The 14,609-nt window shown below is 34.4% G+C and overlaps 3 protein-coding genes across 9 annotated transcripts; all 3 read right to left on the bottom strand.

Annotated features, from left to right (window-relative positions):
- Positions 1-85: 85 nt before the first annotated feature.
- LOC123898969 (probable protein phosphatase 2C 43) lies at positions 86-1,799 on the bottom strand. The gene is made up of 3 exons (XM_045950023.1): positions 1,745-1,799; positions 725-1,338; positions 86-621 (listed from the first exon to the last, which is right to left on the bottom strand). Exons 1-3 carry the CDS (start codon positions 1,746-1,748, stop codon positions 280-282), a joined length of 960 nt encoding a protein of 319 aa, XP_045805979.1. The 5' UTR covers positions 1,749-1,799; the 3' UTR covers positions 86-279.
- A 1,092-nt stretch (positions 1,800-2,891) lies between these two features.
- Positions 2,892-6,018, bottom strand: LOC123899963 (ataxin-10-like). The gene is made up of 2 exons (XM_045951237.1): positions 5,184-6,018; positions 2,892-3,872 (listed from the first exon to the last, which is right to left on the bottom strand). Exons 1-2 carry the CDS (start codon positions 5,797-5,799, stop codon positions 3,004-3,006), a joined length of 1,485 nt encoding a protein of 494 aa, XP_045807193.1. The 5' UTR covers positions 5,800-6,018; the 3' UTR covers positions 2,892-3,003.
- A 2,778-nt stretch (positions 6,019-8,796) lies between these two features.
- LOC123897533 (telomere repeat-binding protein 2-like) lies at positions 8,797-14,252 on the bottom strand. Of its 7 annotated transcripts, none has more exons than XM_045948216.1 (10): positions 13,972-14,252; positions 13,162-13,316; positions 12,116-13,046; positions 11,789-12,004; positions 11,632-11,694; positions 11,450-11,529; positions 11,099-11,340; positions 10,485-10,814; positions 10,282-10,345; positions 8,797-9,314 (listed from the first exon to the last, which is right to left on the bottom strand). In XM_045948216.1, the coding sequence occupies exons 2-10, from the start codon at positions 13,240-13,242 to the stop codon at positions 9,138-9,140; spliced, it is 2,184 nt and encodes a 727-aa protein (XP_045804172.1). In that variant the 5' UTR covers positions 13,243-13,316; positions 13,972-14,252; the 3' UTR covers positions 8,797-9,137. The 7 variants fall into 7 exon arrangements, with proteins under 7 accessions (XP_045804172.1, XP_045804169.1, XP_045804171.1 ...); XM_045948213.1 differs by having other exon boundaries at positions 8,797-9,319; positions 13,972-14,229; XM_045948215.1 differs by having other exon boundaries at positions 8,797-9,319; positions 11,789-12,001; positions 13,972-14,229.
- Positions 14,253-14,609: the final 357 nt, after the last annotated feature.

The following is a 14,609-nucleotide window of genomic DNA, read 5'->3' as shown; positions in this document are numbered from 1 at the left end:
GTTTGATTGGATAAAACTCTGAATATGAAAAAGTGAATGAATGTGTAAAAATATAAAAATCTGTTTATGTAAAGACAACTGGGTGATGTTAAACGATGCGCAACGTTACAATTTGAACTAGTTTTTTCTAAAACTAGGCAGAGTCACTCAAGTTTATTTCCTATATACAGTTCTAGACATAATATTCCTTGTCTCAAAACTGAGTGAATGAACCAACTCTATTTATGTGCTTCAAAGACAACATTCAGATATCTAAAAGGTGATGATGGATGAATCGTGTCAGACAATCGTCTCAAGGTATTGATGTGCTTCAGAGACATCATCAAGATATCTAAAAGGTGATGGATGAATCGCGTCATCGAAGCCTCTGAAGGAATCGATTCCTGGCACCGAGGTCACCACTGGCATCACAGTCGGATTCAGTTCCGGATTTTTGTCGAAGAATACAACAATCACAGAGATATCATCATGATACGCCCGCCTAGTCCCTTTAACAGAAACACTAGGACCCCTAATAACAACACCATGTCTCGTATGAATCTTCGAAAGCTCACTATAGCTCATATTATTTCTTCTAGCTGCAATCTGTAGAGCAGTCATCAAAATCCTTTTCGCGATTCCCTGCAACAAAAGGCCAACATACCATACCATAAACAAACAAACCATAATAGTAGTAAATAATAATAGGAAAAACAAGTAGCTAGAAAGAACAAGCCATGCATACATCTCGTTGATTGGTGTGAACAATTTCAGCTGCTTGCCAATTTGACAACAATTTCCAAAGTCCACCAGATCCAAATATAATGAATTTATCGACGTCATTTAAGACTCTTGAAGATATTGCAGGTTCTGCTGATAGCAAAGGTCGGGTAAAATCAGAAGGTGCAAGTTCCAACTGTGGGACTCGGAAGGATGAGGTTAAAGTGAACGGTGCCCGCTTTAAATATGCATTTCCTATACATCTGCTTACTTCACTTATGCCTCCAACACGCCATGCATCAAAATTATATGTCACAATAGTCGGATTATTTGGATGCAACTTCTTGAGTTCTTTTTTAATATGCCTGTTACGAGCATTGTGATCTTCGACCAACTGCCTAACATTGAGTCTATCAAATGGATCCAAAGAGCCCATTACAGCACGAGAGCCTCCAACGTTAGCGATATATAGCCTCCCTCTCCATACCATACAAAACAGACAACTTGAACCTACTAGAGCTAGCTCTGGCCGTTGTTGATTACCCTCTTCAACATCAGTCATAAACAATTCCTCCATTTCAGCAACAACTTGCCTCAGAATATTTTCAGATACATTATTATTATTCTCCTGAATAATCCCTGTAACCATAAACTTCCATTATTTCTTAAACCCATGATACACATGGCAATGTAGCATTAGATAAGCTAAAAAAAAAAAAACAGATATTTATGTATGTTAACTCATCCCCATCAATTCATTAAAATTTTATGAAAATGAAACCAAATAATGTGGAATTACATCAACCATGTAATCATAACAATGTAGAATTAGCTGGTAAACCCATCCTTTTTTGTTAAGCATAATTTCTTGATTTCCATATCTTTAATTAAGCCATCTAGTAAATTCTATACAATCAATCAATACATAACAAATCATTTAAATTTTGGTTCTTGTTTCAATTCCATCCACAACCTATAGAATGATGATAAGAAAATAACACATACGACACGAGCATGCAAACAAGAAAGCATATTGCAGACTCACTCATTAGATTCTCAAAGAGATTATTAATCAAGAAATTGGAAGCCTCGGCACCATTTTGGCCATCATAAATTCCAACAAAGAGTGCTTTCTTGCCAACATCAAGCTGGCTGTGATCCTCCATAACATCATTTGCCTTAACCGCAGCCATGGAGAATTCGCCCAATTGTTGTTCTAGCAGGTCCCGCGACCACCCTAAAGGATCTTCATCAAATTCATTAATGTCGACATTGTTTTTGCTTGTGTTGGTTAAGCAAGCACATAGTAAATTTGTAAGCCACTGAAACATGATGATATTGTGGTTTCACTTCTTGGGGAGAAGAAAAGATTCAAGGGTTGTAGAAGTGACTCAAACTAGGAGAAGAAAATGTGATTAGAGAAAATGAAGTTTGTGGAGATCAAAATATGAATGTGGAAGAATGATGAATGAATGAATGAATGAATTGGATGGAATGAGAATTAATCAACTGGTATATAAAACTAACTGAAAACAGAAAAATAACAAGAATTTAACTAACTAAACTAACAGATATATAACTGAATTTACCTAACAACAGTAACAGATATATAACTAACTAAACTAACTTCATTGTGAAAGGAAGAATTGTAAAATAGTTTCTGCATACAATTAATGTAATGTAGGATTTTGTCAAAAATAAACTAAATATAAGTAAATATTACTTTTTCTGTCAAAAAATAATAATATTACTTTTCGACGATAAAAAGTAAACTAAAAATTTGTTGACATAAAAGTTTTTTTTTTAATAATTAAAATTTTGGAGCTACTCTCTCTCCATAATGTATAAAACCACTCGAGTCCAGATATTTATCCATTCGAAATGATTTTTATTTTTGTTTTAACGGGATTTATTAAAATCGAGACCAGGTTGCAAGAAGCAGTCATTAATTGTCATTAATTGTTCCATTATGCTCTGCCCAAAGCAGTCATCCATGGATCATACAGATTTAAGTCAGGTTATAATACATGTTGATGGATTCAAGCTTCAACATAGCTGCCATGCCAATTTGGTAAGGTTATGTTCTGTTACATTACATGATTTCGGAGATTGTCTCTCATTTTAACTATTCTTCCTCTTTCAGAGGTTGCTTGATAAATTGTTGCAAGAATTGTCAGGAACACAAGCTACTATTATCAAATCTAAAATTTTCTATTCTAACTGAAGTTTTCATTGTACGAGTAAATAAAGACCAGGTAAAAATGTAACAATAACATACTTATACAACCATGTTATGCTATTATTTCAGGGGACATTTACAAGCTTTGCACGCCTAGTTTTTGGATCAATGTCGACGCGAAGACCAAGTGCAGAAATTTCAGGCACATCAGCAGATCCCTGCAGCTGCAACTCAGCAACTACCTTTTGATTTTCCTCATTGCCCTCCAATATATTCCTAACACACCATAAGCCCCATTCTCTAAGGTAAGGATTGTCTTCATCGGTAACACACTGCTGCAATAGCAGTAGAATTCCATTCCTACTCCTGATTTCATCTTGTACATGCTTTCTTCTATACACACAATTGCCAATAAGTGCAACTATGTCTCTCCTAAACCCCTTGTAAGGGCATGGTTTCGAGGAACAACTAGCACCGTCTTGATTATCAGATTGTTTGATTCCTTTCCTGATTATTGCCGGAGGTTCAAGGTCCCCAAGCAGAATCAAAAGCAACTCAACGAGGCCATATGACAATAACACATTGACAACATCGTTTGTATCCTCTTCATTACCTCGCATACTGTCATGAGCACAGATGTCCCTCAACATATTAAGAGAGTAGCCAAGAGCATCGACTGCAGTAATGCCACTGGGAAGACCAGACTTGCCTCTAACTGCTTGCTCAAGCACCCCGATAGATTTCTTGAATATTCCATAAACAAACAATGCAACATCCTTTGAAATAGTAACATCTCCGATTCGCTCATTCAAAATTTCCGATAGTATTTGCAGAAGAAACACTTGTTCAGATGAAAACTGGTCATCTCTTGACTTGGTATCTTCACAGTCAAGAATATCCCTAAACTGTAATTTAGAAAACAATACAGGCAATTGAGATTCTTCAAGGCAAATTCTTGAAAGAAGCAACTTTATCCAATCCTCGCCAAAACTAGCTGGTTTCAGTTGAAGAAGAAGTCAGTGTCACCACTTAAAAAACATAAGAAACCAATATGACACTCAGGTCACGAAACATAGCAGCACAGCAAATTACACAGGAACTAATAATTCATGACAGCGTAGCAAAATATAGAAGCAGCAGCAACAACAAGAATTATCCCATGAGGTGTGTCTACTACAAGAATCACATAATGCCGTTGTGTTTTGCAAAATGTAAATTTTCAAATAGGACTTTTTTTTTACTTAACCAACTAGTTCTCGGGGGAAAGGGTGCACTAAAATCTATATTTCCGCCAAGAGATAGGTAAAACTAAAATCTGGCCAAGGATTGTTCCGATCAAAGTTCAAACTCGGGTAATAAACTACAAACTAACCCGAAGCATATTGTTCTTTTTCTATATTTTGTATCTTTGTATGAAAATACTTTGTCTATCCTTATTTTACAAAAAGCCTAAGTAATGTATACCTCAATCTTGCTTTTCATTATTGGGTTATAAACTTTTGAAAATTCTCCTAAATTCATAAATTCTTATTGTCAAAGGAACTTAGCACAAATGATCATAAAACTTTTCCTTATTTTAAGACAACTTTCAATTTTGTTTCACTTTCAAGACATACATTTAAGTTGATAATCAAAATGGCCAAATCAATGATCCAACTCTCACCACCTCAGCATTTTCAAAGAAGACCAAGAGTTCAAAATCAACTGGTTTAATTAAGGAACAATATGGAGATGCTTCTAAATCAGCAACGCCTAAGGAGATTGCCATTTAGACATGGAAATGAGCCTAGAACACAAGTATTGGACTCTACAATCAAGGATATAGTTAAAATCCAGCCTCTACAAATACGAACTAACCAGAAGAATAAGGCTCTGTTTGGTAAGGTCAATAAGCTAGCTTATAGCTTATAGCTTTTAGCTTATAAGCTAAAAGCTCGGTTTGGTAACGGTTTTTAAAAACGAGCTTATATCTCATTTTTCAAACACTATTTCAAGTAGTTTTTGAGCTTATAGCTTATAGCTTATCATATTTACTTCCAATTTTACCCCTATCATCATACTTGAAAAAAATTAAAAATTAATTAAACATATTTTATGTCATTTCATACTTATAAGCTAGTTCAACCTCTAATGTTACCAAACACTACAAATTCAATCAACTAGCTTATTCGCTAAAAGCTAGCTTATAAGCTAACTGCTATAAGCTCATCCGCAATAAGCTAGCTTATCAGCTATCCGTTATTTTTTACCAAACAGAACCTAAATAGAAAAGTCCAGAAGAAAAAAACATAACCTACAAACTAACCAGAAGAAGCAGTTCTCACTATTTCTACCACTACAGGCAAACCATTGTCACTATAAAGCTCTCTAAACCATTGAGGATATCCATCACAGCATACGTAAATCACCATACACAATGGATCAGAAACCTCTTTTGTTCTAATTCTTGCAAGAGACAAAAAACCAAGTGGAAACAACTCTTCCCAAATAGCCTTTTGATACTGTTTCCCAGCCAAGGAAACATTTGCCAAAACCTGCAGACCCCAACGAACCAACATGAGATCAGAAACAACCCCTGACCTCAAAATAGTCGAAACAACAATAACAACTCCATCAAATTGAAGAAACAAATTTTGGTTTAGAATTTCTCCGGCACACAAGTTTCTGAGTAGCTTGAAACACAAAGATAGAATATGATGATCTAAAAGAGATGTCTGTGATTGGAGTATATTGAGAATTGCAGGGAGAATTGCTTTGGAAGCAAGGTTGGAACGACCAGAATTGGATTTGGAAGTTTGAATGAGAATCTCTAAGGAGTTTTCTAAGCTATTGGAGTTGGAAACATCAAAGAGTAACTTGAGAGTTTCTTCTGATATGGGGTTCTTCAAAAATGGTGCATCATCACCACTACAACCCACCATTGCTAATGTTGAAAAGATTGAATTTTTAAATGAAAAATAAGGTTTTGATGGAAAAGAGAAACAACCCAGATACTTAGAATATTAAAATGTGGTAAGATTGAAATTGAATAGTATGAATTTGGGACTAAAAAGAAATAACTGATTTAGGGTTTAAATTAAAATTGAGAAACTCACAAACAATTTGGTTCGGTTGGAATCAAAAGAATTGAAAGACTAAACAACTATGTGGTGGGATTTGGATTCCTATTTGTAGATATTAAGACATAGTTTCATGCTATACTTCATCTCAACCATCGATTTTAAATTGGACGGTTCAAATTATAAACTCAATTTTACACTGTAGAATAATCTTAACCGCTAATTTAAAATCAGACGGTTCAAATCAATTACTGCGTCCTACAGTTACTGCAACTTGATTTTGGGAGGTGACCGGAAGGAATTTCATAAGGTCACATGTGGCAATCAATTTCTAAGTGCTTGGTGCGCTCATGGAAAACATGATTAACTGTTATGTCGTGCACTTTGATTGTCACAGTAAAGGATTGGGAGCTTGGCACATTGAACTTGTAAATCCTCAAGTAAGTAAAGAATCCATTGCAGTTCACATTTGTAACAATTAGTGCTCGATATTCAGCTTCTGGGGAGGATCTAGATATTATTAATTGTTTCTTAGTTCTCCAAGAGCTGAGAGACTTGCCAAGAAAGAAGCATTGTTCTGAGATAGATCTCCTTGTATCTACACACCTTGCCCAGTCAACATCCGAAAAACCCAAGATGTTGACAAATGAAGATATCAGGACATAGAGTTGCAGCATTGAAGTGAGTAATAGTAGGCTTGGAAAGAAATTGACTTAACTGCTGAGTCATATAGGTAATGTCTGACCTTTGTAGTATTGAGATAAAGAAGTCTGCCAATTAATATTCAGTATGAAGGAATGTCAGCATAAGGAGTGATATTATCATGATGAAGTTTAATGGAAGGATCTAAAGGAGTGGAGACGGGGGTTTAGTTCCAAACATGCCTGCATTAGATAAGAGGTCAGGGCAATACTTTATTTGACATGGAGATATCCCTTGTTTAGAGTGTGCAAATTCAAGGCCTAGAAAATGCTTCAGTGTATCTAAGTCCTTGATTTTAAAGGAATCATACATAATGGACTTGATATGTTGAAATTCAGCTAAGGAACTACCAGCTAGAATGACATCGTCAACATAAACGAGCAAATAGTCAAGGAAGTATTTGTTTTCTTAATGAACAAATACTGATACTAGATAAGAGTGGAAGTGAGTTTTTCATACCATTTGTGAGTGGCCTGCTTAAGGCCATATAAGGGTTTGAGCAACTTCTTTGCATTGCTTATCTCCGACATTCAAACTTGTCAGCTTCAGCAAAGGATTTGGGTTCATTTTGTGCAATGAGCGATAATGAAAAATGGCATTGAGAATTTGACATATGAGAATAGGAAAGAAAATTAGAAATGAGATAAGAGATACCTGATGATGATGAATGATTTGGAGAATTAGAAATGGGATAAGAAAATTAGAAATCATAACCAGCATCAAAATCTATAATGTGGAGAGTTTCTATTTCTTTAGCTACATTTGAAAATCAAGTTATTTGCTAACATAATTGCCAGCATTTCAAAAGGACAAGAATAAACTTGGTAAGCTCTTACCATATCCCCAATTTGGTTTAATAATTTGGTTTAATAGTTATTTGCTGACCAATTATTAAACCAAATTGTAGAAATAGATTGTGCACATAGCCACATAGCATATAATAGATTATGGTGAAGGTTTGTGTTTTGAAGTGACCTTCTTATGAGTTTAGTACCAAGAATTCGATGTTTATATGCATACACTTTATACTAAGAAACAATTTTTACAATTAAATTAATTTATGTGCACCTAAATTTTGTGTCTAAATGCTTGTACCTATAACGGATAATTTAGGCACACACATAAATTAAAAAATTTAAAAGAAAAATAAAATAATCACATTAATAAATATTACTTTAATATTTTTTCTCTAATTTTTTCTTTCATGTGTACCTAACATGTAATAATTGGTATCGTGTCTAACCAAGTGAATCTTTGTTAAGAAAATGCATGTGAATCTAATTGAAATGAATCAAAATAGGGTTGACTACATCATTGATAAGATTCTCATTGCTGAATCTAATTAAAAAATATCGACAGAAACAAAAGTACACATTCTTTGCTGTCATATGGGTGATCCAACAATGTACTACTAGTAGAGTAAGTCTTGGATAGGCACAAGCCTAAATAAAATATATTTAGGCACACACACATAAAATCAAAAAATTAAAAGAAAAATTATATAGTCACATCAATCAATATCATTTTAATTTTTTTTTATTTAATTTATTTTACTTGTGTGAGTGTGCTCAACACCTATCATTTATATTTGTGCCTATACTAGAATTTCCCACTACTAGTAATAGAGCTACTACCTCAAATGATAAACATATTATATTATTCTTTTTTGCACTTTATCCTTTTTCCAACACATGCAACCACGTGCCCTTCCAATTACACACCAAACATGGAGGCAGAGAGATAACCTTGTTTGTCTTGTGCTATGAAGGCACATACAAAATATAAACAAAAATCACATTTTTAAGTTCAAATATTCAATGTATTTGGTCTATATTATAGGTCAGATACATTAATTATGCAATAAATCTAGAAAAAATGATTTTTACTTATATATTGTCACGAAAAGAGTACACTTCTTGGACACATGTTTGCCACCAACACTTATTAATTACATTAAATTATGTCATTTTTCAAATTATTGGTGTTGACGTATATGTGTCATGTGGGTGTCCATCCTTCATAGGTCTTGTCTTCATTTAGGCCATAACATTTATATATGAAAAAAATAGGAAAATGGGAACCAAAAAATTATCAATGGAAAATTACTAGAAGATAATTAAAACACAAAATATAAAAGTAAAGTTGACATAAAAGAAGTTCTATTAACCAAGCCCTTTATTGCATAAACCATTTATTTACAAGAAATAGCCTCTCCACAAAGGGAAAGAACCATGATGTGAGCAAAGAGAATATTACACATAAATTCTCTCCCTATGCTTCACTTTCTTCCTTGTAGTATATATTTTTTTACATCATATGATATAGATTAAAGCAACAATTAGCATTGTACCCCAAAAAAAAAAGTGATGGTAAACATGTATATCATCATCATAGATACAAAAAAAGAAAAAGGTAATCAAGGGTCAGAAACCTGAACACCTAACCAAACCAATCTACAAAGTCATATATGGTCCATTGCTATTAACACCCCCCCTATATTAAAGTAGAAGGCAAGTTTCAGGGTGATGCTTGAGTTGATGTTGCTTAGTTTGTTGCTGTTGGGACCAATATGCATGAGCAGTAAGGACCCTATCCAAAAGTTCTTGGGGTACAGGCTCTCCTCTTCTTTGTTGAGGAGATATTCTTGCCGTGTGTACCAATGTTTTCCATTTATCCTGCACTATCACATAACTATATCACATGCCAAACCTTTTTCTATGCCATATAAAGAAGAAAAAAAACAAAATCATATAGGCTCCTAATTGAAAGTGACATTTTTATTTGGTTCTGCATTCCATCATTATCTAATAGTACTATATTTTAAAACATCTTTTTGTTTTTAGTCCTGCAAATATATCGCTTTTTTGCTTCTGGTCCTCGTTTTGTTTTAGTCTCTTCACCGATGACCAAAAGCAAAAAGTGGTATATTTGCAGCGACTAAAAAGGAAAAAAAAAATAATTATAAGGACTGAAAACAAAAAATGATATTTATAGGAAACAAAAACATGTTTAAACCAAAAACCAAAACCATGTGGTACTAATGGAAAGTGACATTTTTCTTTGCTTCTAAGCCCCATCACTATTTTACTAAAAAAAGAGAAACAGTATGTACCATGACGGTTGAAATTTTATAAATCAAATTCTAATTTCATGTTAAAATGATAAGATCAAACTAGCTAAGATAGAATATTAGGCAATTAACAAGATAGCATGAATGGAGCAATAATAAATAGCTTACCTAATACACAAGCAATTACTTGACTTGATAGAACAACTAATTTGTATTTAAATAGAAGTTAACAAAAGATGTAAAAGAAAGCACTCCACCCAAATGACTTGTAGAAGTGTGATAGTCACGTTTGTATTTAAAGATGGAAAATGCTAAACAGTGCCCCTGGGGCACTCTTTAAGCATCTTAAATAGTAAGTTTTTGTTTAAATTTTATGGAAACGTGTGAAATCAACGCATTGAAAATTGAAATACTTCACTTTTTGGATAAATTATTTCTTTAAAGGGAATGCTTAAAGAGTGCCCTGGAGGCACCGTTTAGCAAGACCCTTTAAAGATTCCTTTAAGTAAGAATACAATCCAATAAAAAAATAAAATAGTGTTGCTATGCAAAATGGTAACAAAAGTTTTTACCTTCAAATCCACATATGTCCTATGCTTTGCATCATCGAAAGCACGAAGTTTCACATCACGCCACCTGATTTATTTAAGCACGCATATTGGTAAATTAATAGAGCCATGCACGCCATCAATTAAGGACTCATTTGTATAACACTTATGAAAATAAACTAAAAACAACTTTTTGACATATCGTGAGTAATTTGCATGAAGATTACCTTCCAGTTCCGAGTCTCTCAACTGCTTCAACAAGTGCTTCCACTTCGGCAACAGAAAAAGGCCTACGAATTCGGCGACGTTGTGACATCTCAGTTCGCTTTGGCTTCTGCTCTACTGGTAGCACAGCTAGTCCCTCCGTATCCATTTCAGGAATAGTAACAAGTTCTTTGGAATCTGTCAATCTTTTTTCACCTATTGTGCTTATAGGAGAAGGTGCTGAATCGTGTTCACTTTCAACAATGTTACTTAAACTGGTTACTTGATGCTCGGTGTCGCAGAAACCTTGAATCCTCTGAATCGGACGAACTACAGCTGGACTGGAAGGTTGCCTGGATATAAACTCTCTAGCTTTAGATGATAATAATAATGATAATAATAGTAATAATATTTTCATTACAATTTCTCCGAGGAAAATTTGACATTTCAACAGAAACAATGACACAACATATTCTTCTTTTTTTTAGTATGAATCGAACTTGGTACCTTAGGGTTTATAAGACTCACACACACTGCGCACCAACCACCTGCGCTAGACCCCGATTGTACTGACACAGCATATTCTAGTTCAAGTAGTTGAGATAATAAATGCAATCAATTGCAGGTTATGCATTACCCTATTAAAGATAGAGGCATGTCCGCACTCGGAACATGAAGAGAATCTTTAGCGCATGTGAGTGGTAGGCTTTGAGAAGAATTAGGCTCCAAGGTGAAGCCCAAAGCATCCAGCGCATTATCATGAGAAATTCCTGTCTGAAGTAAAGTTTTACTGTCATCTCTAAGTTTCTTTCCATTGAGAATCATGCCAACACGCAATCCACCTCGAAGTAGAGTAGTCACCGCTTCCATCACTGCTATCTGCAGACAAAAAATTTGTAAGAGATACGGCCCAACTTGTGTGAAAGATGCAACAAGGATCATAGAAAACCAAACACTGTGTACATGGCGGAATAGAATTTTATTGTACCTTCAAGGACGCGACGGTTGCAGTTTCTGGAATCTCAATAAAAAGCTCTGGCACTCTAAATGATTTGATCCTAAGCTTCACTGGTTAAAAGAAAGACATGTATATGTTAGAAGTTAGAACCTCTTTGCAGATATCAATCAAGTAAAAGAATAATAATGAATCACCACTCAATCTTCGCATACCATGAGAATCTCTAGATCGTAATGCTGAACGATGATATCCTTCCAAGGATGACATTCCAGGATCTGCATCAAAGATTTGGAATTTATTCAGCAAAATACGCCCAAGACCATTAAATCCAGTGCCTTAAATACAAGAATTTCATTAAGAGTATAAAACCTTTGCGTATCCGAGCAGATGAACAAGAAACGCCTTGATTCATATCATTCTTGGTTGAATAATAAGTGTTGTCATTTCTTATATATCCATTAGAATTTGAAGTGGAGCTGCAGTCAAAAATCTTCCTCTTCTTGAAAGGAATATTCATTTGAGATAGTTGGCGTTTATAACTGTTCTTCCTATTGCTGTAAACTGTGTTGAAATTTCTATCCACTACTAACATGTTTCAAATTTGTAAAACAGATTAGTGAACAAGCAAAATGAAGCCCGATAAATGAAGAACCAAGAAAGCTATTAATTCCATATGAAAATTAAACATGAACTCACCATTGTTAGAAAGTGTATCGTGCTTTGATTCTCGAGCAACTTTCCGATATTTAGAAGCCAATCTTTTCCTTATTCTTTGGTCACCTATACAAGTCTTTGACCTAAAGGTCTTTGTTTTTGAACTAGGGTGAGAGCACCCTGAAAAGTTTTCGTCATCATCTCTACCAACTACTGTTACATTGTCGCAACCTTTGAACAAAGAGTTATGAGGCGTGCTATCTTCATAACCAGACAACTTGGCATTGCCACCTAAATTGACTGGCACTTGAGGTTTTTCATCCACGGGATCCTCAAAACAGCACATTCCAACCGAAGTACCGATTGGCACCTTCTCGGAATTTTGGACCTCGTCCTTTACTATACTTACATGAACATCTAAGTTGCAATCATTACAATCTGGATATCCAGAAGATCCTAATTCAACTTTGCTAGTAATATTTTTCATTTCACTATGGCTTTTTCTATCGACCATATTGTCAGTAACAAACCTCTCCGAGCAACTAGAACTTGTTACTATAGAAGCAATGCATGATTGACCATCGATTTCAGGATGATGCAGATTTTCCTTCGAACAGAAATTTGGATCGTACACCTGTGAAGAAAGAGTAGAGAAACATTTTTTCTCACTACTTCCATCATCAGAGAGCTCGGCTTTCAATGGCTTATTTGCATCCGCACATGCTTCCTTAACAAATCCATGTTGAAGCCTTTTGTCACAACTTGCTTCATTAGGAAGCTCGGCTTTGAATGGTGTATTTGCATCTTCATCTTCTTCTTTAACAAATCCATGCTGATCTTTTTTCGGTGATCCATCACTAGGTATGATTGGATTCTGTTTCTCTTGCAATAAAGTGCCGGCAGCTACGGTGGCCAATAAGTCAATCGCACACATTCGATCGTTTTCCACACTTCTTTGTAATGTATCCCTCTTCTACGAAACATCATAAAAAAACAAAGTATTTACATGGATCGTTTTAATAATCATGAAAATAAATAGATAGTAGTAATCACTAATCAGTAGCATAAGAGAAGCAAAACTTATTTACCCTAGGTGATCGTGCGGCACGAGGCTTTTTTGGCACCTGATAGCCATTAAATCCATAATTTATTCTGTTCTGCGCCACCATATCTCAGAAACCATGCCAAAATAAGGAATGATCAAATAAACTTCAACGCCACGTACCGGTCTCAATTTAGAAGCCTGACAGAAAATACAAAATGATTATGCTGAGATTAACATATAATTATCAAAAATAAATCTCAGTCTAATACAAACTCCAAACACAAAATTAAGAAAAAGAAGAGACATAAAAGTTGAACCAGAACACGAGAAAGGGATTACAAAACAAGACCAGATTCTAAAATCCAGACATGTTCACGAGAAAGAGAAGTAAACAAAATTCAGAAAAAAAAGTCACAAAACCGATCTTAAACCTCAGAAAAAAACGGATCTCATGAAAAATAACCAATTCATCAAAAAACAAACACATCACGTGCAAAATAGAAATCAGAGATCAAATCATAAGAAACTCAAAAGATCAACAAAAACAATAGAGTGCATAAACATAGATGAAGAGAGAGAAAAACAGAAACATGAAACATAAAACAAAACAACTTACAAATTGTGTAAACTGAAAATTCACGTGTCTCAACAACACAAAAAAAAAAAAGTCCTAAAATAAAACCACACACGTCAAAATTTCAACTTGTTCCAGAAACCAACGTTATCTCAAACCCCAAAGATAAACCCAACAACACAGCAGTTTTTTTTTTTCTTCTTATCAAAAAAACAAAGTTTGCGTAATTTAAGGAAAAAACAAAACCCATCAAAGATTCAACACGCAAATCACTCTTACCACAGATTATTCTTCAATTATTCTTCAAAGATCAAATCTTTATGAAAATTCAAGATAAATGCAAGATCAGGGTATATTCAGTCATCACATAAAAAAGTTTCCTTTTTCTCATTTTTTTTGTGAAACAAAAAAAAAACATGATTTTCAAGTACCCATTTTGAGAATTGTTTGGTTAATGTTGTTGGGTATGTATGTTTGTGTTTGTTGTGTTTGAAATCTGAAAAAGTAAAACCCTTTATGAAAATGAAAAAACCATGAAAGTGTTTGGCTTAAACCCCAAGAGTTTATAGCATTGACCGAGTGTTACCGGTTCTAACGGTGGTTGTACCAAAAAGTACCGGATATAGTAGGTGAATGGTGAAGACACCATTAGACTGGTTCCACGCAATTTATCTGATCATGACACGTGTATGTCTTTTGCATCTTGTGGCTCATTCTGGTCCGCTTGATCGTGAATGACGCTTAGTCACTCACTCATTTTTTCTTTTTGACATTTTTCTTTTTACGATTTTTATTTTTTGACTTTGCTTTGAATTTGATTTGTACTTTTTTTTGACGCAATTTGATTTGTACTTGAGGGAAATATTTTGTCACTCTTGTTACATACACGCACACAGTAAAATTATATTCTTTTTTAT

This window comes from Trifolium pratense, linkage group LG7, assembly GCF_020283565.1.
Source record: "Trifolium pratense cultivar HEN17-A07 linkage group LG7, ARS_RC_1.1, whole genome shotgun sequence".
Lineage (NCBI taxonomy): Eukaryota > Viridiplantae > Streptophyta > Magnoliopsida > Fabales > Fabaceae > Trifolium > Trifolium pratense.
The sequence above is the reverse complement of the archived record's forward strand: the minus strand, read 5'-3'. Positions and strand labels throughout refer to the sequence as shown.